Consider the following 26,438-nt stretch of genomic DNA (forward strand, 5'->3'; position numbering starts at 1 on the left):
ATCAATATAATATTGTGGAACAGGATTCTGATTTCATAAGTTTTCCTATTTGTAGTTTTCCCTTGCATGTCTTTTAAGCATTTTAAGGTCTGACATTCACTTTACCATTTTACAGTCAGAATAGGCCACAATAGATGATAGGCAACATCATCTGACCATCCGCATCATGTGAATTACAGAATCAAACTCACCTAGCCTGTTCCTGTGTAAACCTGGCCATTTGTGCGGGTTCAATGGGCTTTGCTTGGGAGGCTGACGTACAGAGGTGGGGGGCTGGTTTTAAAGACAAAAAATACAACAAGATTGTTAGTTTAAATTAGTTATTAATATTCAAATTAGTATGGAATTGAATTTCATAGTATTTTTTAATCATTTATGATACTTACTGTAACAATAAGAGCTAATTACAACTTCATTCTTATTCTGGAAATTTATCATAGTATCATAGAATCACAGAATGGTTTGGGTTGAAGGGACCTTTAAGATCCAATCCCCATGCTGTACACAGACACCTCCCTATAGACCAGTTTGCTCAAAGCTCCATCCAGCCTGGCTTTATGCTTCCAGGATATCCGTAACCATTTTGGGCAACCTGTTCCAGTGTCTCACCACTCTAACAGTAAAGAATTTCTTCCTAGTATCTAGTCTAAATTTAGCCTCTTGCAATTTAAAGCCATTTCCTCCCATCCTGCCACTGCCTGCCCTTACAAAAAGTCCCTCCCCAGCTTTCCTATAGGCCCCCTTCAGGTACTGGAAGGCTGCTATAAGGCCTTCCCCCAGGAGCCTTCCCTTCTCCAGGCTGAAGGGCCCCAAATCTCAGCCTATCCTCATATGGGAGGTGCTCCAGTCCTCTGATCATCTTCGTGGCCCTCCTCTGGACATGCTCCCACAGTTCCATGTCCTTCTTGTGTTGGGGTCTCCAGAACTGGACACAGTACTCCAGGTGGGGTCACACGAGAGCAGAGCAGAGGGGCAGAATCACCTCCCTCAACCTGCTGGTCACGCTTTTCTTGGTGCAACCCAGGATACAGTTGGCCTTCTGGGCTGCAAGCACACATTGCTGTCCCATGTTGAATCTTTCATCAACTGACACTCCCAAATCCTTCTCCTCAGAGCTGCTCTCATGTCATTCTCTGCCAAACCTGTACCTGTGCTGGTGATTGCCCTTACCCAGCATTTGGCCTTGTTGAACTTCATGAGGTTGGCTTGGGGTTGGTGATTATTTTGTATTTTCCCTCTTCCTGTCTTTTCTATAAAATCAGTTATGTCAAAACAAAAAAAAACCAAAAACCAAAACTTTAGTAAAAACTCCTCAAGATAAGAATGTACTAGAATTTTACTTGAGGTGAAAAAATTGATGAATAAAATGCACAGTATAGCTTTCTCAGTTTTTCAGTCCATAGCTCTGTCTTGCTTTTATGACATGCAGTGAAGGATATCTTAACTGAAACAATTCCACAGTGTCACTTCATTCCTCCAGTTTATTTAAAACTACTTTCTTAAACTGAGAAATAGTCACAGTCCCATTTCATTTTCAGTGATTGAAAACAAAACAAAACAAAACAAACAAACAACAACAAAAATCACAAAAGAAGCCCCCAGAATTTATATGGTACCAAAACAATTGCTATAAATACTGAAAAGGTGACAAATATGAAAAGGTTTTATTTTGAATATTTTGATTTGAACGTTTGAGTTCTCTGCCAGCACAGATAGGCATAACCTCTTTGAATGTCACTTGAATCACTTCACAGCAGCTGGAAACACGGGCTGTGTTACCAGATGAAAGGCTTCAACCTGTGTGATTCCCTTCATATTGCTTTCTGTCTTTCCAGTGTCAGGCAAACTGATGATTTCTTCAGGGAGTGCTGTTCCTTTTTCCTGCTCTTCTGTCTGCTTTGAGATGCTGCCTTGCTGCCTCTATGCATTCAGTTTCTTTCACATATAACATGGACATCTCTTTCTAGGGAGACATTCCCATTTAGACGGGGATACATTTAAATAACTTTGGGTTCCCTAACTTCAGTGTTGCAGCCTGCTGTTATCTTGCTCAGGGAAACACCATGCTGTCCTGACTTATTTCTTACAGGTCTGGATCCCCAGTACTTCAGAAATAATTTTGCGAAGAGCACAAGGATTAATTTTAAAATAAAACATTCCAGGGAGAATTAGCTCTATTTCTTCAGAAATACTACACAGTTCTAAGAAGTTGCTAGATTGCTGGGACTTAGTCATGCTTATGATCATGAAGAATGTATCCATCTCCTCACTTTAATGCTAGACAAACTTTAAATGGTGTAATGCCCCTTAAAATCAGTATCATTTCTTTCCTGTTTTCCTATTAATTTAATGCAGTTCCAGACTGACATAGAGCTGTATAGTTCCATATATACAGTATATGAGTATACGTTTGGTTCTAGGTAGCCAGTGCTTTTTCACAGAACTCTGCTTTCTTCTAATAAACTTGTATGCCTGAATTATTATTTTCGTGTACTAAAAGCTGCTCTGCAGCTTGTAGCATGGCACTCATCTGTACTTAGCACCAAAATAAGGAGTTGGTATGCAGGATGCGGACAATTCTTTTACTCCAGATGCTGTATTCAAACTGCAGCGGTCCATTGAAGAAGTAGAGGTAACCTGAGGAAAAAGAAAGTTGAAATGAATTTAAATTGAAAAATCTATTTCTATTACTATTACTATTACTATTATCACTATTACTGTTACTATCTACTTTGACTCTGAAGATATACATCTCCATATTTTATAATAATATAATTGTCAAAGAATAGTTGATATCAGAAGCCTGATCTAGGCAAGAACAGAAGTGTTGATGTCAAAAAAGTCAGAATTACAAATGACAGAATATCCTACAGAACACTAATGTCAAGCTGCAGCCACAACTAATAGTAATAAAGCTTCATTGTCAGGTTACCTACCATTTCTGTGGTAGACTGCATCCACTCTATCACCAATTCCTGCAAATTCATCTTCTATGAACTTGGGGTAGCCCGTGTCCATAACCTCTGTCTCTTCATCATAACTACATTAAGCATAAAAGAAAATAAAAATTCAGAGAACTTAGCCTGGTCTGTTCCCTTGCATGCTTTGAAGTTACCCGCACCAAGAGAAGCCAGCAGCCATTCAATCCCTTACGCTCAGTGCAATAATAAAACTCAAGGCAATAAGTAGGGCACCATTACACCAGAACACACTCTCAATAATCACAAAACCAGTAAAGTCACATTTTCAAAAGTGCAAAAACTACCCATTATAGGGAAATGATTGTACGTCAGCTTATCAGCAGTGTGATTCTGCCCTCAGGCTGCTTGACATGGAGATTATTGGAAGGGATGGTAACATCTTTTCTAAATATGTGAGAGACCTGGCTGCAAGCCCCCCTCCTGGCCAAGAAAAACAGCCATTGTCAAGTAAGCTAGATGTCCTGCTCCCACAGGAGCCACACGAACAACTTTAGGGAGCAAGATAAAACTTTGTCTAGAAGATTCATCCATGTTATAGACTCTCATGGATAGGGCAATTTGTTCTTTCCTTTCTTTCACTCTTTCAGTTTTTACAAGCTGTGCTCATATATTTATAAAAATCCTGCATGCACTTTCATGATATATTCTAGACATATGTCACAGCTGTGAAAAACATAGACTGACAACATCTGAAGCATAATGCAAAATATTTGCTGATCTTTTGACACTTCTGCACACGTTATGAAAAGGGCATTGAAAAGAAGCACCAGTCTGTTTGCAGCTTACCTCCAGTACTTATTCCCTGTAAAAAAGAGAGTCTTGCCAGTGTCATCAATATGGACCACTGCATCTATCCTTTTCATTTCTTTTGGGAATCCCATTTCATATATCTTTTTAGGAAAGCCTTCAACTATGTCATAGCCGTTCAGAGCCCAAACCTTCTTTCCTGAAAATAAGAATAAAGCATGTATTATTCTTTTCTAAAGGCTGAGCTTTGAGAGAATGATAAAATGAAGATGATATGATCCTTATTTTCATATATCTAAAAGATTCTTAGGCCACATACTCCATGGGTATTAAACTATTCATGCTAAAAGTAATCCTAGCCATAGGAGTTTGATTGTACAGCTCTTAAGTTAATGAAAGTTATGTAGGTTTGCGTGGGATGGAGCCTGCATTCATTGTATTTTGTGTAAGGAAGATAGAATGTTATGTACATCCATTCATTACCTCTCTGTCTCTCATTGAACTTGAGTGAATATGTAGATTTTCCTGCCAACAACAAAACAAAAAAACTCACCTTTAAACATGAAGACAAGATCTTTAATGGGGTTTTCATAAGCTGCATCTATTTTGTTTGGAAGCTCTGGCCAAAAGGATTTAATTAAAACAAGTTCTGCTTCAACCATCTGAGGGTGCAGTCTCCAGAAAAACCTAGTTCAGAAAAAAAGAATAACAGAGAAGTTGGGGTGCTCTTTGTTTTTTTTTTTTGTATGTCTGGTTGGTTGTTTTTTTTTCATTCAGAATAAGAGAAACAATTGCACTCAATGTAATGTTTCTGAATCTAGTATAACTTGATCAAAATAAATGCGAGTAGATTTATGTGCATTGACAAAAGCCCTGTGAAATGAAAAATATGAAGAAATAGTGCAGCCTCCAGCCATATCAGCTTCACTTCACATTGTTGGGCAGTCTGGGATGTAACTGCACTGCAAGTCCTGCCTAAAAACACATGTGATATAACTTCTTAAAAATATCAATGCTGATTTGGGAATTTTTATATTTACATAGATCTTTAGTGAAAAACTCAAATGGCTCTCAAATTTTATCAAGTAGCCACTGTCCATTACACAACAGACTCTTTACCTGTCCTTGAAGACCAGCATTTCTCCACGAAGTTTTGTTATGGCATCAATTGATAAATCTGCAGCACATTGCTCTGGTGTTTTGGGATGTTTTGGGTTGGGATCTCTGTCTCCAGGACCTGGAACGATATAATATGATAACAGCCTGTCAGTTTTCCTGTTCTATGGCTCATAATATTAAATAGGGTATGGAAATGTCCCCAAAAACCACCATGAATAAAAGCAGAATGGCAAATGATTTGTACCAGAGAAAGTCTGTTCCCTCTTTCTCTCCTTTAGCCAAATGCATTATAGATTTTGTAGTTCAGCTGCAAAGATACTACATGGACTAATTTCCTTTATCCTAATTCTGAAGATCCTCTAAAAGTTTTATTCTTTCCATGACTGAAACCTGAATATTTCTGTTCTCCTTTCTATATCTGCCTGTTTTACCTTCTCAGGCAAAAAAATAAAAGGATTCTGTGTGCTCTCTTTTTCCACCTCATCAAAGAAACAGCACAGCTACCAACACTCCTCTGCAGTATTACTTTCTTTTTTACCCCCCTGAACTACTAAATCTAAGCATCTTTTGTCCTTTAGTCGGATTGCCATGAGTTCAGTGATTAGGACTTAATCAATCATGAGTGTTGCTACTGAACATCTGAAGGCCTTTAGTAACTGTGCAGCATATCTGTAACAGGTTATAATGACACAGGCAATACATATTTTACATTATACAGACTTACCATAGAGCTCTTGGATCCCTTGCACATCATCATCAGGAAGCACAAAACCAGATTTTCCAGTATAAGTGTAAATTGGGAACATCAGTGCTCCAGGGTCTCTGGAGTGTTCAAGTCCCAGCGAATGGCCAAATTCATGAGCAGCAACAAGAAACAAGTTATATCCTATAACAAATGACAACAGAAGTAAATGTATACCTCCCTATACAGCCAAAGTGCACTGGACTACTCAGCCTTAACACTGTGATTTAATGTGAGGTAACGAAGGAGAGAGAAATGGAGGAATTATATATAATTTCTTGACTTTTTCCATCTACTAGAACATTTGTTTTAAGAAGGGCTTAATCAACTGCCTCATAGCTGGTCTTCAACTATCTCTTATTTGACACTGTTCTGTAGGCAGCTTTGATTCCTTGATGGATTCCTTGAAATTTCTTAGTGATGCTGAAAGATCTAGGATGAAGTCTTAGTGATACTTAAATAAAGAAAAAAAATTTTGTTGGGAATTCACTTCCAGTGGAAAGTCTGCATTGTTTTTATATGGCAATAATTCTAGAAAGGTGAAATAACACTATAAAAAATTAATGTTTTGTTCTATTAAAGCTCTCTGCTGAATAGACAAGGAGAGTAATTTTCAAATTAGTTATGAGTAGTTGACTTCCAGCTGTGCAAAGTATATCATAGAATCATAGAATTGCAAGGTTGGAAATGACCTGCAGGATCATCTAGCCCAACTGTCCTCCCATCACCATTGCTAGCTCAAATGCTAAACTGTAGCTCCTCATCCAGGCGCCTCTTGAACACTGCCAGGGACGGCGACTCCACCACCTCCCTGGGCAGCCATTCCAGTGCCTGACCACTCTCTGAGAGAAAAAGTTCTTCCTCATGTCCAACCTAAACCTCCTCTGGTACAACTTGTGGCCATTTCCCCGGGTCCTGTTTGTTCCTGGGAGAAAAAGCCAAACCCCTCTTCATCACAACCTCCCTTCAGGAAGTTGTACAGTGCAATGAGGTCTCCCCTGAGCCTCCTCTTCTCCAGACTGAACAATCCCAGCTCCCTCAGCCGCTCCTCATAGAATTTGTGCTCCAGACCCCTCACCAGTTTTGTTGCCCTTCTCTGGACACGCTCCAGGCCTCAATGTCTTTCCTGTAGTGAGGGGCCCAAAACTGAACACAATGCTCAAGGTGCAGCCTCACCAGTGCTGAGTACAGGGGGATGATCACCTCCCTGCTCCTGCTGGCCACACTATTTCTAATGCAGGCCAGGATGCCGTTGGCCCTCTTGGCCACCTGGGCACACTGTCGGCTCATGTTCAGCCGAGCATCAACCAACACCACCAGGTCTCTTTCCTCTTCACAGTCATCCAGCCACTCATCCCCAAGCCTGTAACGCTGCAGAGGTTATTGTGGCCAAAATGCAGGACCCGATACTTGGCCTTCTTGAACCTCATCCCATTCACCTTAACCCAGTGATCCAGCTTATGTAGATCCCTCTGAAGGACCTCCTTACCCTCAGGCAGATTGACACTACTTCCCAACTTGGTGTCAACTGAAAACTTACTGAGGGTGCACTCAATCCCTTCATCTAGGTCTGAATAAAGATATTAAATAAGATGGGCCCCAGTACGACCCCTGGGGGACACAACTTGTAACAGGTTGCCAGCTGGACTTCACTCCATTAGCCACTACATATGTTTTTTCCAAAAGATAAAGTGAGGTCATTCCTGACTAGCTGTCCATGAGCTGTAAGTAAAATGCCAAGCTGACAGAGCACATTAAATATGCATTTTTAAAAATTGCTCCACTTCAGATATGTATATCTTAAAATTTATGGTTTGCTTATGTTATATTCCCATTTATGATTAGCAATTAAATCCACTTTCCAAGGAGTAGACAGTGAACATACAACCTAAAGAATAGTAAACAGAAAAAAACAGACCGAAACAAAACCATTTACAATTGTCCATCACCATTTAAAATAATCTCAGGAACCTCTCTTACCTTTAGAATCATTTGACCAAGTTTCATCATCATCAAAATGGGCATCTCCTCCATAGTCTGGACCAGGAGGGAAGGCATGAGCCAGTAATCCAGAGGGTCCATCAAAGGGGTAAAAGTCACCATGTTCTATAAAATAGCACTCAAACCAATTAAATCAATTATATCTCATCAAATTGGCAACAATATAACTATAATGTAAGAAGAACATGCTTTGTCTTACCTTTAGTGCCAAAAGAGATCATGATATCAGCAGTGCCACTTCGTATTCTGGTGAAGTTAAGGGGTGTCACATCAGACCAAACCTTGAATGCTTTTTTGAAGGCTCTCTCTACTTCAGCGCGTCTCAGATCGTGAGTGTAACTCACAATTCTATCAAACAGAATAATGTCTCTGGTTTAATTATGCAGATTGAAGAAATTATTTAATACACTTTCATCTGTCTGTACACTGCATTAAAAAGTATTGCTTGTTACCTCCCTGTGTTCTTATCTGAACATAAAGACCTGAACAGTTGCATACAATATTCCAAGAAATAAAAATAACCATTTCCATTTTCACTGTGGTTACTCAGATTCAACAGACCTCTATAATTAGTTTTACCTGAGTATTTAGAAAAAGACATATATTCATTAAGCCGTATCATTAACTTAAAACTATTTTAATGCCATTTAAAATGTCTAATGACCCTCGTTTTCTGCAGAGGCTAAGCATGATCCAAAGAGGCTTTGTGGGCCAGCATCATCGGCATTAAAGTAATATTTTTTACCAGATACTGGACTGATATCTCTGAAAGAGTTCAGTGATTTTATACTGGCTGCAGCTAACTGAAACACCATACCGATGGCACTGGTATTTAGGAAAATGAAGTCATATTGCTGTGGGAGAGCTCCCTCTCTGGCAGATTTGTCTAGGACAGGTCTAGAGGGAGCAGATGCCAAACCAGAGACAAGAGAGATCTAATGATTGAGCTCTGTGAGGATCAGAGGTGAGATGCGTGATTCCTATCCCTCTTTCATTTGGAACTGTGGATGTGCTCAGTGTCTACATGGAGGCCAGCTTGCTTCAGCTTGCTTACACACCAGCTCTACTACATGAAAAAGCATAATGGAAGATTATTTCCTTCCTTGGACTGTAAGACAGGTCTAGGGGACCTTATTAAAACTCTCTAAGGGACTCAAAGAATTTTAAATAGCAATAAAAATTCTGTCAAACTTGAACACACTCTTTTCCCATCAACTTTGTATACTGAGCAACCTAAGTGACAAGTTATCTGGAATGACAGAACACTCAAAATGCCATTCATTTACCTGTATGTTAAATTAGTTTTTGACCATTTGAGTTTTCGAGGGAAAAAGTTATATTCCCCCACATCTGGAACACCACATCTTGGTTTCTGCATGAGCTCGTATGTTTCTTCATCTAATTTTCCTGTCACCTCTAAACCAAAAAAAGCTTGCATTTCTCGAAGTTTAGAGGCCATTGTGTTGGCACTCTTCTTCATAACACCAGTGGGATTTGGACGGAGATCATAGTGAGTTCTGAGGTAGCGCTAAGAAAGGAAAAAAAAGTCATAAGCCTAGTTTCCATGCATTTCTAACTACACAACTGTTTATAAAACATGCAGATTAATTTATACTGTACCTCTGCAAACCGGAGGTCTTCCTCTGTGAATTCATGGCTATCATCAAGAGGAACAGGGACTGTCAGACAAAATGACAGACCCAGCAAGAAGAAGAAGACAGCTGAAAGCATTATGTTGGATTTGTGATGTCTGATGTGTTAGAGAGCAGTTACCTTCACATTTATAGCCCTGCTCCGATGAGTCACCACTTAGGGACAAGTTAGAACTTCCTTGTCCCTGAAAGTAAACATGCTTAGACGGCCACTTTTTCTTTCCTCCCCTGCACTGTGGTTTAGGCATCTGTTGTTCCACTGAGGTCTCTGAAACTGCATCTTCATATAAACAGTCTCAGGATATTTACAAAGGTTGTGGGAAGAAATCGGGAGAAGAAAATGGCACTTTTTGATTATTTTGCAATAACTTACACTGGCTTATTTCTCCTCTCTGCTAGAGTAATTATTTGTTTTCTACTTGACAGAAAATAAAAAATATATAATCAGCTTTTTTACTTTCAAAATAAATTCTACAACTTTTCAATACTTAGATGCATCAATTCTTAATTGTTGGAATAGACCAGAAATGTTTCAGTTGTTTTTAAATGCAGCTTTGAGTAATAAGAAATGATGTTATAGACATGACATGTAATAGGACATGACATTTCCTTGTTTTTGCAAAGAAATACAACTCTAAAGCATTAATAGAAGTTTTACTTCAGGAATCCTTAAAATGGCTTTCTGTCAATCTTTCAGACTAATTTACAGCTTGAGACATACCTAAAAGCAGAAATGTTAAGTGTCAGGAAACAGTTTTGAATATCTAACAGTGTTTTTACTAGTAGCTAAGCAGATCATGCAGAGGGGCTGCTTCATACAATCTCTCTTCTTTAATAACTTAAATTTACTTTGTGAGGAGAGAACAGCTATAGATCAGTGAAACACCTGCTCTAAGAGAGGCAAACTGCTACAGGCAGGCAATGAATTTGTGTATCTAGAATGACAGAAATGTGTGTTTTTCTTCTGAGGTGGAAAATAGGATGAATCAGGTGTTTTGACAGACATAGGCAATAGGCATTACTATGTTCGAAAGCTGAGCAGTGACTTCTGTCTCCCCAGGGTCACTCCAACCTCATCTGCTGCCCAGGCTTGTATCACTTACCATGCCCAGAAGTCTGGGTCCTGTTTTATCTGAATCCACCTTTCTCTTCTGTGGAGTCTATTCTCACATGGAAAACCTCAAGCAGCTTTCTGGTAGACACCAGTGCATGCTTTCTAATACACATGCCCTTGCACGCTGATGTTGCCTTGTTGACAGAACAGGAAGCAGACAAAAATCAGTGTAGCTGAATGTGACAAAGCTCAATTTTATGTAAACAGTATTAGCCTTTTATCTTACACGGTTAACAGCTAAAGAAAACAAACCTGGGAGGAATTTGCTATTTAGGCTATTTTTACCTCTCCACCCACCTCATTCAGTGCAAAATATGACTAAATCAATTAGGGATAGACAGCCTCTGTTCAGACTGTTTGCATATCCTCCTTTACATTGCCTATTACCGGTGCTGAGACTGTTTAGCAATGGTGGCATAAAGACTAGTATTACCTCATCTTCTTAAAAAGTGCTTCAAGGACAGCATATTGTTGATGTAATCATCATTCTGCACTCCTTGCAGGCATTGCCATTCCTACCAGCTTATCACTAGGAGCTATGCATGCATCTTACTTCTTTCTTTCCAGCACCTCCGTATTGATATTTGCTGCAGTGCGTTCATTGGTGTAGCGGTATTCGGTCACGGGGTCTGTACTTGACTCTGGTGAGGCTGCACCTCTAGTGCTGTGTTCACTTTTGGATCCCTCACTGCAAGAACGGCACTGAGGCCCTGAAGCATGTTCAGAGAAGGGCAGTGAAGGACCTGGACAAATCTTATGGGGAATGGCTGAGGGAACTGAGATTGTTTGGAGAAGGGGAGGATCAAGGGAGACCTTACTGCTCTCTACAACTGCCTGAAAGTAGGTTGTAGTGCGGTGGGGGTCGGCCTCTTCTTCCATATAATTGATAGGACAAGAAGTGATGGCATTTTGTTGTGCCTATTAGGAAAAATTTCTTCTCAGAAAAAAATGGTAATGCATTGGAACAGTCTGCCCAGGGACGTGGTTGAGTCATCATCCCTGGGGGTGTTCAAGAAATGTGTAGATGTGGCACTGAGGGACATGGTTTAGTGGGTATGGTGCTGATGGGTTGATGGTCAGACTAGATGGTCGTAGGTTTTTTTCCAACCTTAATGATTCTGGGATTCTGTATGGAATGATTGCTCACATTCAAGTGATGCCAGAGCCTGAGTTATAAATAAATAAATAAATAAATAAAAAACTGTGAAGAGAGACATGAATGCAGATAAAAGCAGTCAGAAGTGGTTTGTAGACATTGTGCTGATCCCACTGCAAACAAGCAAGCTTGGAAAGCTACATTTTGTAAGCACTGACACTCACAGAACTGCTGAACAGTGAGAATTCAACAGGCACTGCAAAATTTCTGCAGTTCTGGCGTCTTGTGGGTGTGGGCAAAGTTAGCTGGACTGATGGCAGTTTTCATAGGCACAACGGAGACTGGAATGAGCATGCTGTTTTTTTCCCTCAAGAGTAAATGAATACAGAAGAATGGGAGAAGTGGTGAGAAGTGTCTGAAACCAGCATTATTTGAAAACAAGAACTGTGCCAACAATATTGCTTCAACATATATTTTGTGGAAAGGTGTCATGTTTTGATTTACTCCCTGTGTGTGGTGACCAAAATAGCACTGCACAGAGAATGTGGTGAATGCTCTTTAACTCTCAAACTGCACACTCTTTACTTAAGGCAAATAAAGTCAGTAGGTCAATTTGTAAATGCACCTTACCACAAGTTGTATTTCAAGTTGGAACATCTCCAGCGCCTACAGTCACCTAATCACATATAGGTTGGCTTCCTATGGGAAGATATTCTGAGGCTCATGGTACAGATGGATAAATGAAGTCCCAGTATGGTTAAGATAAAAATCCAGCCATGCATCTGCAGGTGGGGATGGAGATGGAAATGGTTCATATGAGCAGGTCTTCCGCAGCGATGGTAAAGTATGTTACACCCACTTGGCTCCTCTAAGGTAATAGCACCCCTGTATCATTTACTGGACAAGAGATGCAATTGGAAGTGTTTTGCAAGGTCCAGGGCTGGAGTCAAGAATTATAAGCATGTTTTGTAAAGGCAATGGTTCTTGTACAAGTGGGTTCCTGCAGACCTTGTGGGCCACTATGTCATACAGCGACAAAGTGGCTGCCTTTCTGTTTGCCTACAGAGCAAGACAACTTACAGCACAGCACACTTATGAGTGTGACAGTACCCATAATAACTGTTGTTATATATGAGCTTCTGACTGCTTTTTTCTGCTTCAGAATGAATGCAGGATCCTAACCTGTCTGTGATCCTTTGTCAGATGTCACGTTTAGTTTTTGTACATAAGCAGTGGTATCTCACTGACCTGCTCAAGAAATGGGCCATCTGTTGTGCTTCTCTTTGCAATCAGGATAGCACTCCCATATCCAAGCTGTACGAACAATTTGAGGAAGATTTACAGCATTTGCTGTAATTGAATTTTATTGTTTCTTGAAATAAATAGATGGAACCTGTAAAAAATACTATTTTGAAGAATGACTGCAGTTATTGAGTTCTACGATAGTAAAATTATTTTATTCTCCCCTTATATTACTTTATTACTTCATAAAATGTGGTACCCACTTATCAAAGTTCAGTAGTCTCTGACCGGGCTCTTTTAGATGTTTCACACATTAAGAATTTAATATGTAAAACAAAGTTTACTTACATGAAGATATTTGACTGTACACAGCAATTTGATTTAGCAGAGTGATGGGCAATGTGCTTAATTCACAGTGTAAATATAATGCATTTCAAAGAGTGCAATTGCAAGATGCAGCTGAATCACAATACGTTTGTGATCCTTATTACCAGTCTCAGTAATGTGCTTACTGTAATGACACTGGGTGTCCCCAGTCCCCAGATAGTAATATACAGGTTGAAACCAAATCAAGTCCTTTGCTCTCTCCAGATCTCTTATTTATTTTGTTTCTCTGCAGCACTAGTTTATTTTTTATACTTACTGAGAGGCTAAAGGATGTATGCACTCCCCATGTTCGTCTGAGTAGCAAAGGAACGCGTTTTGCACTCTTGATTTACTCGGGGACACTCATTTACACAGCTGGTTGATCCACTGATTTAGCCAGCTCATCCAGCATGGTGGATGCCACCTCCAGTCCCATCTGTGTGAAGTTTATAATTCTTTGCAACACCCCTGTCAGTCAGTCACACCGTGTGCTCCTCATGAGTACACCCCCCTTGCCCACGGCCTCAGAGCTTCTTCCACTGTAGAGGTTCATTGACTTGTCACACCAATACCAAGTACTAAATATCCTGCTATCTCTATTGCTGGCAAACTGGGAAGCAACTCGGAGGTTTTTCTAGCCAACATAATTTTGCTCATAATGGGAAGAAACTGTTTAGAAGTAGAAAAAAAAAAGTGGAAAACAAAAACCCAGGAATCCAGTTCAAAAGTAAAAATGCAATTTGCTTTTTGAGACATCAACAACCTTATTTTTCTGTTTTTTAAATCCTGATGTTTACATTCACAAATGCTTACAAAATCTATTTAAAGATTACCTCTGTAGCACTGTGGCTGTCTGACATACGTGATTGGATCTTTGTATGTTTTGAGATATTTTTTCCTTTCGTCAACCAAGAAATACAAATAATATGCATTTAAAACATTTTAATTTTAGTTCTTCCATCATAGCAAAATATTTTCCCTGTCTGTAAGCTGTTTTATGTGTGACTTAATATGCAATATTATTCTTAAATCTTAACCAATCCATACAAGGATACCTGTTTTCCATAGAAATACATGCTTCACTGTAGGTCTAAAAATTAACATAAGGAAGAAACAAATGACTTCATTTATTCATGCAGTGATTCAACAGTTCCTTTCAGAAGCTTGGACACTTCATAATGAAACACAAATTTTGCATGTTTAATATCTAAGTAGAATTTGAACTTCTGGACACATTCTACACCTTCAGGAGGAACAGATGATTCTTTTAAGGATGTGAAATTAAAACTAATGTCATCAGCCCCCAAAAGATTTTTATTCACAATACTTATTTGTAAAAATTGGAGAAAGGAGCTTAACAGAAACACACACCTTCTTCTACCTTCATGTGCTCTTTACTTTAATGTGTTTCTATTAGTAATGAGGGCTACTCACGATTTCTGTTTTAATTTTCTATTGATTACCAATTAAGAAGAGCACTGTACTTCCTATATCTTTCAAGTAATAACAAATCAGAATACGTACAAGCACTACTGAGTCCAAACATTTCAAACCAGTGCTGTCTATAGCACCTGAATGCCATGGACACCTTTGTCATCTTTGGTATTCTAAGAAGAAATGTCACAGGTAGTGATGTGAATTTTGAGAAGGGGAGAGAAATCCTCTCCTTAGGGCCAGCTAAATATATGAGAGTTGTGGACACTCTCATATGTAGTTGTGGACACAAAATAATGATCTCTCCAGATGGAGGTATTAGCAAGCACTTTCAGAGACATCAGTGAATAAAAGTACAGTCTAGTTGAACTAAATTCTAATTCTGATTTCTATTCAGGATAAGAGCTTCCCACGTATATACACAAGTAATTGAAGATAGTGCCAAATAAATGGGAAAAAAGTGCACTGAAATTAGCAAAAGAGACAGTAACACAAATGCTAAGGACAACTGTTTGTCCTCCACAGAAGTGCACAGAAGACTCTTTACAAGTGAAGCTTACAGTACACTTTTTATTTGTAAGTAGTTGTAAGAGTAAAACCATACGTTTTAAAAACATTTAGGAAAGGAAGTATGATTTTAAAGCCCTGGCTTTTTCTTGCCAACCACACTCATGCTATTTATGCAGCTGGGCTTGTTAAAAAGCATTTTCTCATCTCTATTGCAAAAAGTCTTGAGAAGAAGTGGGAAAATCTAGATGTCTGATGCATACAGTTTCATAGGGAGTGCTACTAGCAAGTGATAAGGTTGATCTTAAGTTTTGAACTACCAATAAAACTACTAGAAGTAGATTTTAAGAACATCTTAGTGAAACCTAGCAAAATGCATGTTTTCCAGCGTTAAATTATCTGACACAGAAACAAACATGCCATTTTTCTGTTTCAAAGAAATGCAACGTAAAAGTGTCTTGCAAAAAAGTTACTGCTCCATATGCACTGAATTCATGAGAGGCCACTGGGAGAGCTGGAGCACTTGCCCTCTTAAGGAGAAGCTTGGGAATCCGGAGCAGAAAGAGCTCTGGGACGATATACCAATCAGCCACCAACGTGCATGGAGAGCTCATGGAGGAGCTGGAGCCAGGCTTCTCACTGCAGTGGAGGTCAGGAAAGAAATGACAATGGGTATTAACTGGAACAAGAGAGGTTGAGCCTGAATATAAGGAAAAGCATTTTTTCTCCATGAAGATAGTGAGGCAGTACCACAGGCTACCCAGAAAGGTTGTGCAGTGTCTGTCTTTGGGGGTTTTCAATCTCAGGAGGGTGAAGCCCTGAGCAGCTGAGTCTGATCTTATTTCAAATCTATCTTTAGTGGATTATCATGCATTTATTTTGGGTTTTCTCAATCACATTCAAATTTATTTATGACTGTTTTCACAGTATCAGTTGATCTTCAGTTACTGTGAAATACTAGCCAGAAACTGATACAGAAATAATAACCAGCTAATACATTTTGCAAATGCAAATGAATTTTAAAGGGATTCAGACTTAACATCTCTGGATAGTTTTAACAATTCAAACATACATTCTATATACTAGGCCAGATTGGATGGGGCCCTGGGCAGCCTGCTCTAGTATTAAATGGGGAGGTTGGTGGTCCTGCATGTGGCAGGGAGTTGAAGATTCATGATCCTTGAGGTCCTTTCCAACCCTGGCCATTCTGTGATTCTACCATGATATATTTTGTACACTGCAGTGCTTTATATGAACATTAACAGCATTTTCAGCAGTTAGTACAGACCTCATTTCCTCTGCCATTCTCTGTCATTCTTTTCATGCTTGTTTCTGTTGTATAGATGTCCTCTTGTATCCACTTCCACAAAAACAGAACAGCTTCTATTCCTCTTTCTCACAAGATCTGCAGACACAGTAATACAAACACATGAGGGCCAGCATTCAATTGCAAATATATGGGATAGATTACAAAGATTACTCCCACAGAATCTCTCATAAAAGTACTCAGTCTCAGTGTCATCTGACTCTAAACACCAAGCCCTGCTAACATGGCAGCCGTGGGAAGAAATGAGAATAAAACAGATCTTTAGAAAATAATTTCTCAATATATATATCTCTGATTTTATATCTCTGAAAATCATGTTTTTCTTGGTATTCGACATTTTCTGTACCAGTAAATACCAAGAAGTGACATTTCTGTCTTACTTGTTCTTCTTTCCTCTGCAGGCAGTATGCTCTGATTCACTGCAGTGATAAAGAGCATCTGCTATTAACTTGAGTTGGTTAGTGAGGTTAAAGTTTTGTAGAAAAGTAAAATTAGAAGTGTATCAATTAGCAGGAGAAGATTGACCAGGGTTGTGACTTTGATTCAAAATGCTTGCTCATTTTGGCACTGAAGCAATTTTACTGAAATAATATCAGTATCGGAGACTATGCCCATGTTACACTGTGTTGTGTGGAGGCTTGACACAGTCAAATTTATAAAAGAGTCAAGCAGAAGCTGCAAAACAGTAAAAGCCAATCAAGTGGGAAAAGCAGCTCAGCTTACATTTGTGAGTAGGCAAAGATGTAGCTTTCAGCATCCTAATCTAGCACTCCCACATACTTTTCCTTAAGATACCTCCTGTTCCACTGCTGCTTCAGGCTGAGGTTTTCCTGGTCAGCAGCAAGAACAGAAGCAGTCATTGGAATGTTCAGTGTGGGTATCTTCCTGACCTTCTCAATTTCTTTGCATCCTATCACTCGTCACCTGAGAAAAGAGATCAACACCCTCCTCACTACAACCTCCTTTAAGGTAGTTTTAGAGAGCAATGAGGTCTGCCCTCAGCCTCCTTTTGTCAAGACTAAACAATTCCAGTTCCCTCAGCTGTTTCTTGTATGTCTTGTTTCCTAGCTCCTTCAGCAGCTTCATTTCTCTTTTCTGAACATATTCCAACAACTTTCTTCTTTTAGTGAGGAGCCCAAAATGGAACACAGTACTTGAGGTGGAGTCTCACCAGTGCTGAGTACCAAAGGGCAATCACTTCCCTATTCCTTTCGGTCACACGACTTCTGAACCCTCTTGGCCTCATAAGCATACTGCTGGCTCATATTCAGCTGGCTATCAGACAGCACCCTCAGCTCCTTTCTCCTGGTCAAGTTTCCAGTCAGCTTTTCCCCGAGTCTGTAACACTTAATGGGGTTGTTGTGACACCACCACCCTAGTGCAGCACCCAGCATTTATCCTTACTGAGTGCAATCCAATTGGATGCAGCCCATGGAACTAGCCTATCCAGATCCCTCTGCAGAGCCTTCCTTCCCTCAAGCAGGTCAACACTACCACACAACTTGGTGTCATCTGCAAACTTACTCAGTGTGCACTTAATCCATTCACCAAGATCACTGATAAAAGCGTTAAACCAAATTGTCCTCAATAAAGAGCCCTGGTGAACCACATTTAAATCCATTCATGACTCCCTGTGCCAGGCCATTCAGACAGCTTTTTACCTAACAAACAATACATTAGTCCAAATCATAAACAGCCAGTTTCTCCAGGAGAAAGCTGTGGGAAGTAGGGATGCTGAAACAACGGACAAAGTAACTTGACATGCCAATGAGTTAAATGAATAAAATGCATTGGAACCTTGGATGAAACTACTAGTTTGATATTGGTCTACTTTTGTACCCAGAATGCTCTCATTATTGAGATGGCAGAGATCCATTGTAGTAGAATACCTGTGGGACTGAAAAAAAAACTATGTTCATTTTTTCAGTTGTATCCACATTTTTCCACAAACAGTAAATAGACGACGGAACAATGGAACAAAAACTAGTGACTCTTTCCCAAAGGCCCTACATCATATGAGAAAAGAACACAATGGACATATACACAGGTGAGTTCAAGAAAGAAAATGATACTTGGTATTGTTGCTAACAGGTACATGAATGGCCTAATTCTTGCTCTTTTCTTTGTCAGCTGAAGCCAAGAAAACCGACAAAGTAACTTGACACGCCAATGAGTTCTGTCAAGCAGGAGTTCCCTTTATTACAGCTCTGGGTGCATGGGGATCATTCCCACCAACGTGCACACCGAGAGAAGCAGCGACTACATTTGGCATCTTCATATTCATTACATTCCAAGGACACGGGCAGAAATAACATCCCTGGTGGTTGTGGGATGAAGGATGAAGTCATTTGCACTGTAAGTTTCCAACCTTTTAAGGGTGGTAGCCCAAACTGGTTCCCACTGATGTTATATTGAGCTGAGGCACCTGTTTTGCCCTCTTATCTTCAACACCAGGACATTGATTCTGCTTCCTTATCTTCACTTGACCACAACCTCCGTGGCTCTTCTGCATTCTGTTCTGGAGCTTGCACTTACACAAGCCTCCATCCTTCAGTTTATATCTGCTCACGTTGTGCAAAAGGCTGTTCTCACAATAGCCTGCTGTAGGGAACCTGCTTTGGCAGGGGCGTTGGACATGATGATCTCTGGAGGTCCCTTCCAACCCCTACGATTTTGTGATTCTGTGATTAATATAGAAAAGCTGTTCTCATGATTCAGTAGTACCAAATGTTTTGTTGAAGTCCAAGTTAATGACGTCGACAGCCTTTCCCTTGTCCTTTCTGTGGGTCACCTTATCACAGAATAAAATCGGGTTAATAAAGGTATAAACAGAAGGGATGAATCAGTTCTGTTTGCCTTTGTTTCTATGAAAAGGAATTATTTGAGTTTTTAACTATCTCCTGGATTACCTAACTGCCAGAGCACAAACTCTGAACGTACTATTAAGCATACTTTCATTTGGTTTTGGTGAATTGCTTCATTTTGTCCATTTAAAATATAAACGCATAAAGGGTCAATCCAGCTCAGTATTACATCTTTTAGGAATGACAATAGGAGATTACATCTAGGGAGAACAAGAGTCTGATGAATTTTTGACTGATGGTGACTGCTTTAATGATCTTATGCAATAGCAAGTTCCAGATGTTCAGTAACCACTCTGTCAGAGATGTTTTCATTTCCAGGTTTTAAATCAGACTCCTACAAGCCTGACTGAATGCCCTTTAGTTCTAATACTGTACGGTTTGGTACGTAAGAGTTATGCAAGATTAGCCTTCAAGATATTGCAAATTTTAGTTTTATCAAGTTCTTGATCTCCTGTTCTCTAAATTTCTCATTTGATAGCTGGCCATTTATTTAATCATTTTGACTGCCCTTCTGCTTTCTTTCCCTAGTGACATTACATCCTTTCTGTGGATGTGGAGAACTAAATTGTATGAAGTACTCAAGAACTGATCACAAGAATGTTTTGTACACTGCCAAAATCATGTCCTCCACTGTGTTCTCAATATGTATCCTGATGATGCCTAGCACTTTATTGACTTCTTTTGGCTGCCAGAGTATGCTGAGCCTGTGATTTAAGATCTATTCTTGTGGAATTCACTCTTACTCTTATAGAATACCCCATTTACTTCGAACTCCAAATGGCAAAAAGAATGTGAACTTAGAGAAATAAATCTGACATGTTTGTAGATTTTTGCCCCCGCTGTCTTAGTGGTAGTGAAAAAAGTACTCTAGAAGTGCATACTGTCCTCTAACATTATCAAAATACAAGGATTGTTTTATCTTATTGTGCAATTTTAGTTGCACTGTTTCTTTTTCACTTACAGGAAAGGAATAATAACAGGAAGATCAATTTCCCATTCAAAGCTAACATGACAAAAAAACCCATAACCATGTGGCTAAATAAGATACAAGTTAAATTATAGTGTATATGATATGCTGTCTGCAAGATAGATGTGTGGATTTTTTTTTTAATAAAGCTGTGTGAATAACTGATACTTCTGTGTAGTCAGAACAAGAAAAATATGAAAAAAAAATTGACCTGAAGATTTCTGTATTTGTCTTTCTTGCTAAAGGAAAAAAATAAAAATAAAAAAAAAACAAACAATAAAACCACAACATACATCAGGTACTTTTAAAAGAGAGCTAAACAAAGAGAATCTAAACAAATCCATTTAAAAATCTTTGGCTTTGGTAAGATGGTTATTATCAGTCCAGTAGGTTGTTGGAAAGTCTTTCAGAAGGAATCTATTATGCTCTGAGGTGCTGACAATGCAGTGCACTGATCGTCTTCACCTGATATTTTTGGCTTTAGTTAGAATTATATGTCTTCTGCTCACTGAATTAAACCATATTTTTCACTGAAGAAGATATTTGTCTAAACATTTGCTTAGCTTGAGTTTTCTCAGATTTCACAGTAATAAGTCAAGAAGAAAATTCTAAACATTAGTCTTGTATGTTCAAAATGCTTCAAAAGCAAAGCAAATTAATACTTACATATTTCTAGTATCTAACTAAGCAGTTTTGCTTGCAGGGTTTATAGTCACATTTTCAAATATTTATCCCAAATTTAAAAGTCATTTGTCAAGTTCAGTGCATTCATTTCCAGTAGTTTGTTAAACATAATAATTTAGTCCTCATATGCAATGCAATGAAAAATCAATGGTATAAAGGAATATAAAATTATTAGTGAAATCATCAGTCTATATTGAAGATCAGTAATGTCAGCAAGCTCATTAAAAATAGTCACAGGTTTGAAAGACAAAATTGTCTTTCAATATTTCTCATGCATGAAGCCCAACTGAAGTTTGTAAATTAATTCTTCAGACAATGTATGTGACAAAATAGTAACCACTGCTAATTGTCTCCCAATCCAATCTCTGTGTAATGACAGTTGGTATCCCTGCTCCAATCAAATATCAGTAGACCACCCAAAAGACATACAACAATAGTAGGTTTCTCCCGTTAAATTCTATGCCAGACACTATTGATTAAAACTGTGAATGAGTGAGCACGATGTTGATGAGAGTTATCTGTGAAAATAAAGTGAGCAGTTATGCTGAAATTGTGCAGTAATAATTATTATCTCGCCCACTTCATTCTTAGAGAATTAAACTGGTTGAATGCTATTGACTAAGGTCTATGACTCAAGCCTGGCTCTGAAACTCAGACGGTGTTTTTAGGTTATTATAAAATTGAAAGACAATCGAGACAGGGAACTCCCATGTCCTGTTTACCTAGGCAATGAAGAGTAAGGTGTTTCACAGACATTCAAAAGCAGAAAAGACTTTTCAATGAGTCATGGGTGGATTTTCCACAACTGCTGATAAATAATAGTTTGAAGCACAAAACAACCTGCAGAACTCTTAAATGAGCTGTATGCCAAAGGAGGTTCAAATTAGTTATTTTAAGTTCACAGTCATTCTGTTTGAAGCATACAAAGCTAAACTTGCCCAGACACAACAATGTGTTGGTATTTTCTCACTGTAAATCCTTTAGACAAGTGATTTAATTGACATATGTTACATTATGCTAGAGCCTTCTTTATCAAGGGTCTGTATGCAAGTAGACACTTCTCTGACCAATTTCTAAATCTCTTTGAAAAGAGTCACTAAATGGTTTAAAAAAAGAAAGTTTGGAAGATATTGTTCATTTATTTATGTTAGTATTTTCAAACAACATATACTGTTAAATATGCAACCACTTCACTCTCTGCTTACTAGAATTGCTCTAGAATACCAAGACTAGATAAGTATATTTTTCTGATTAAATAAAAGGTGTGTTTTCAAATACAGTCCTATATGATTAGATATATTGTCAGAGCTGGCCTGATAAGAATGTTGGATACTTCTCTTTCTCCCATTGGACTAGGCTTTGCAGACATTGAAGATGTATCAGGGGGAAAATCCTGCTCAGTTAGCCCCAACTCCTTTTATTTTTCCTTGGAGCATTCTGTTTACAGAAAACATTTTCTGTTTCTATAACAGGTTATGACTGGAATTTGGTGATTCATCTGATTACTTTAATCCAGATCATCTAATTTGTAGGTGATACCACAGAATTAGCATTCTTTGCTGATAGCAATGAAGCCACAGAGATGCTAGTATTTCTAAGTAGGTGCTAAGTATCAGAAGGTATTTGTTAAAAATGTTTGAGTATTGTCTGACTCAGACTGAAAGTAAACCAAGCCAGACCAAATTAAACAAAGTCCTCATAAGGGGCAACTTTACTTGTCAGTCAGCTTTATGGAACAGCTTTATATTCTGCTTTATAGTCAGCTTTATAGGCTGTTGAATTCCTGTATCTTGATTAACAAAGGACAGTCTTCAGTGTTAAAATATTGAACCTCTACAGATCTAGGTTATATCCCAAATTTGAGCTGCCAGAACAGATACACCTACAGTTAAACGAAGAAGAAAACATAAGCTGAATTATTTATTCTAACTCAAGCTGAGTTTGTTACATTTTCAACATGAGGGAGATCAGTCTTGCTTTTTTTTATAAGAAAAGTCTTTTATTTATAAGGAAAACGCAATAGATACTAACAGTTGCAGAGAAGATCGGATTGCAAAATAAATAAAATTGTTGGAGTGTTTTCCTTAATGCCTCACATCTATCATCAGTGCAGACATGGTCTTTACTGTTCCTATAATTCACCTGAGCCTCAGGATTTCTAGTATGAATGATATATTTTTACTGGGAAAGCATTCCTTGGTTTTATCCTTCCTATTTGTATTTTTAAATCAACTCCTAAATCAAATCAGCCCCTATCTCAAATCAGCTTATTATGCTGTCAGTAATACAGTCACCAAATGCTAAAATATTGAGAACATTCATGCCTTCTCTGATTACAAAAATATTCATATATGAAAGTTGCATTTATCTCCATAATTCCCTTTGCTATGGCACTATTGAATCATGAGAACAGCTTTTCTATACTGTGAGAACAGCCTTTTGCACAACGTGAGCAGATATAAACTGAAGGATGGAGGCTTGTGTAAGTGCAAGCTCCAGAACAGAATGCAGAAGAGCCACGGAGGTTGTGGTCAAGTGAAGATAAGGAAGCAGAATCAATGTCCTGGTGTTGAAGATAAGAGGGCAAAACAGGTGCCTCAGCTCAATATAACATCAGTGGGAACCAGTTTGGGCTACCACCTTTAAAAGGTTGGAAACTTACAGTGCAAATGACTTCATCCTTCATCCCACAACCACCAGGGATGTTATTTCTGCCCGTGTCCTTGGAATGTAATGAATATGTAGATGCCAAATGTAGTCGCTGCTTCTCTCGGTGTGCACGTTGGTGGGAATGATCCCCATGCACCCAGAGCTGTAATAAAGGGAACTCCTGCTTGACAGAACTCATTGGCGTGTCAAGTTACTTTGTCGGTTTTCTTGGCTTCAGCTGACAAAGAAAAGAGCAAGAATTAGGCCATTCATGTACCTGTTAGCAACAATACCAAGTATCATTTTCTTTCTTGAACTCACCTGTGTATATGTCCATTGTGTTCTTTTCTCATATGATGTAGGGCCTTTGGGAAAGAGTCACTAGTTTTTGTTCCATTGTTCCGTCGTCTATTTACTGTTTGTGGAAAAATGTGGATACAACTGAAAAAGCAGGTATTGAACATAGTTTTTTTTTCAGTCCCACAGGTATTCTACTACAATGGATCTCTGCCATCTCAATAATGAGAGCCTTCTGGGTACAAAAGTAGACCAATATCAAACTAGTAGTTTCATCCAAGGTTCCAATGCAATTTATTCAAGTAATTTTTAGACTTCATACGAAAACTGTCTGTCAGGGAAGTTTTTGTATAGTGCAGAAGAGAAAAGTTAACAGAAACAGGCTAGGGAATAACTGCCTTTTCTACCTGGGAAAAGAACTGAAAGAGAAAATGAAACACGGTTGAAGTCAGACTTCTAAAAAGTGACCATTAAAACAAAGGTGAGCCATCTGTTAAATAGAGTTACTCAGAATGCACATTTTTTTATGGAAAAAAGTCCTTATACTGTAAGGTCCAACTAAGTAGTTAGTTGGGGAGACAAGGGCATTTCTATTATACATTCATCTGCTTTCCACATAAAGTCTGTAAACATAAAAAGTGCTCTAACATTGAACAAAAATTTTCAAGATTTACACATTTTACACAAGGTGGGATGCCAGAGAGGCCTGCAGTAAGAAATGTGCAGAGATAGAACAGGAGGGAGTATGTTTTCTAACTAGGCAATGTCCTATGACCTGGGCGTTAAGAACACAGGGCAAAGAGAAGATGAGACACTGTAAAGCAAAGATGAGATAACAACGTGCTCCATTCATAAATGAGATTTGATTAATTCATATGGGAGGATGATTCTCTTGAGGCTAAGAGAGAAAGATCTGATGGAATTACTTCTTTTTTCTCCTTACTGGAACACTGCTAGAGGGTGTCACAAAATACAAGCATAGCCACAGATGAGCAGAATCAATACAGCAGTCTTACTAGTTGATGTATGTATGTATATATTTTTCTCTTTCCCACAAAAGGAACACAAAGAAGGAAAGTTGATTTGTGGTTTGAAATCTTTTCCCCATGTGTTTATAATTTCCCCTCTGCATTTGTCTCGAAGGACTGGTTCTAGTTATATAGAATCATGTATGTTCTAGTTGTAATTCATGGCAGAGGAGCATGTTAAAAGCAAGACTTTCTTTCAGAAATATATATCTCAAGAAAGTCTGCTTAGTTAGATACATTACAATAGTTTCCTAATTTATTTCTGCCTTAAAATAACTACAACAAAAACAATCAGGACAAAATACAGTGTAACTGTATTTTCTATTTGTAGCCTCCATGAAGATAACAAATAAAGTTTAAGAGTGGGAAACCATTACAATTAAAGGAGAAGCAAAATGATATGAGAGGAGACTACAGCCCCAAATTTGGAAAGGTGATATATCTGTAATCCCAGATGTTCTGGAGCTGGTTCATATCATGTCACAAAATGAAATGAAAAGTCTGGTAAGCACAACACATGATTCATATCCTGGTACTGGACTTGAAACACACACAAATAAATAGAATAAACAGAAACATTTTGTAAAACATTGGACCCTGTTTTATGAGGTACCTTGAATTTGCTTTGTTGTGTCCTCCACTGGAATGAGGTTTTGCATTCCAAGGATGAATATAATTACTGTCTGTTGGAAAGCAAGAACATTTTTAATAGATGAATATCAAACTCTTTAACTCACATCACCAGCTGCCACAAATTAATGATAAAGAAAGGAAGAATAGCAGCCAGTTTTAAAGCAGCAGAGCAGCTGTTGAACTCTACATAGCAGTTCCTACATTGTCAAGCTAGCTACTTACCTCAGCACAAGTTGCAAATAGTTTTAAGTCCAGCAAGTGCTCTCTTCAGGTCTACACTTTGTGAGTAAGCTTGGAAAACAAGTGCGGATTCAACTCAGGACACAGCCCAGAGTTCAAATCCAAGTATCCAAGATTGAGTGCTCATGGAAAACAATTTACCTATATAGGCATTTGAGCAGTGTAAATACTGCCCGCAGGGATGAGAATGTGTGGCCAGAGGTAATATAAAACTACTGACTCAGGGCTGTATGCTGTCCTCTGCCTGTGGGAGCTGGGCCACAAGTACAGGTTAATCATCCCACAGTGACTCTGGCTAACAGAAGTGTACATTTTTGATAAGTCAGAACTTCTTTCCTGAGGTTGCAAAGATTCCAGGATGAATCCTCATGGCCAATCACCAACTCAGAGATACAGCGTTTCAAAAATCTGCTCCAAATACAGAATTGAAAATTTGATGGAGTTGAAAAACTATATTAGATACTAATAACTATTACAAAGCCTTAGAATGAGTGATACTAGAAATAGCAGAGATTACAAAGATTTCTTTTGTTTTCTATTTGATTACTTGATGATATAAATCTATGTTATAGTTTTATTTTGAGTCTCTGTAGTACAATTAATGGTGGCTGTAGATGACATTTAAAGATTCTGGATAAAAAGTGATATTTCTTTTAAGAGAAAACTGACACCTGAATATAATATTACTAATATTTTTGCTGTTCTTAGTTATGAACAGAAGGCCATAAAGGATTAAACACATCTAGTG

At 38.5% G+C, this 26,438-nt stretch overlaps 1 protein-coding gene across 4 annotated transcripts; it reads right to left on the reverse strand.

Annotated features, from left to right (window-relative positions):
- Positions 1-1,461: 1,461 nt before the first annotated feature.
- LOC128074809 (collagenase 3-like) lies at positions 1,462-25,889 on the reverse strand. Of its 4 annotated transcripts, none has more exons than XM_052670934.1 (16): positions 25,673-25,888; positions 25,431-25,500; positions 16,290-16,406; positions 12,701-12,845; positions 10,910-11,522; positions 10,346-10,490; positions 9,211-9,537; positions 8,877-9,118; positions 7,790-7,938; positions 7,570-7,695; positions 5,572-5,733; positions 4,848-4,965; positions 4,282-4,415; positions 3,768-3,927; positions 2,937-3,040; positions 1,462-2,637 (listed from the first exon to the last, which is right to left on the reverse strand). In XM_052670934.1, the coding sequence occupies exons 7-16, from the start codon at positions 9,319-9,321 to the stop codon at positions 2,537-2,539; spliced, it is 1,407 nt and encodes a 468-aa protein (XP_052526894.1). In that variant the 5' UTR covers positions 9,322-9,537; positions 10,346-10,490; positions 10,910-11,522; positions 12,701-12,845; positions 16,290-16,406; positions 25,431-25,500; positions 25,673-25,888; the 3' UTR covers positions 1,462-2,536. The 4 variants fall into 4 exon arrangements, with proteins under 4 accessions (XP_052526894.1, XP_052526892.1, XP_052526896.1 ...); XM_052670932.1 differs by adding an exon at positions 17,124-17,252 and having other exon boundaries at positions 10,346-11,522; XM_052670936.1 differs by lacking the exon at positions 9,211-9,537 and having other exon boundaries at positions 10,346-11,522; positions 25,673-25,889.
- Positions 25,890-26,438: the final 549 nt, after the last annotated feature.

This window comes from Tympanuchus pallidicinctus, unplaced genomic scaffold (genome assembly GCF_026119805.1).
Source record: "Tympanuchus pallidicinctus isolate F22 unplaced genomic scaffold, pur_lepc_1.0 scaffold11, whole genome shotgun sequence".
In the NCBI taxonomy this organism is placed as follows: domain Eukaryota; kingdom Metazoa; phylum Chordata; class Aves; order Galliformes; family Phasianidae; genus Tympanuchus; species Tympanuchus pallidicinctus.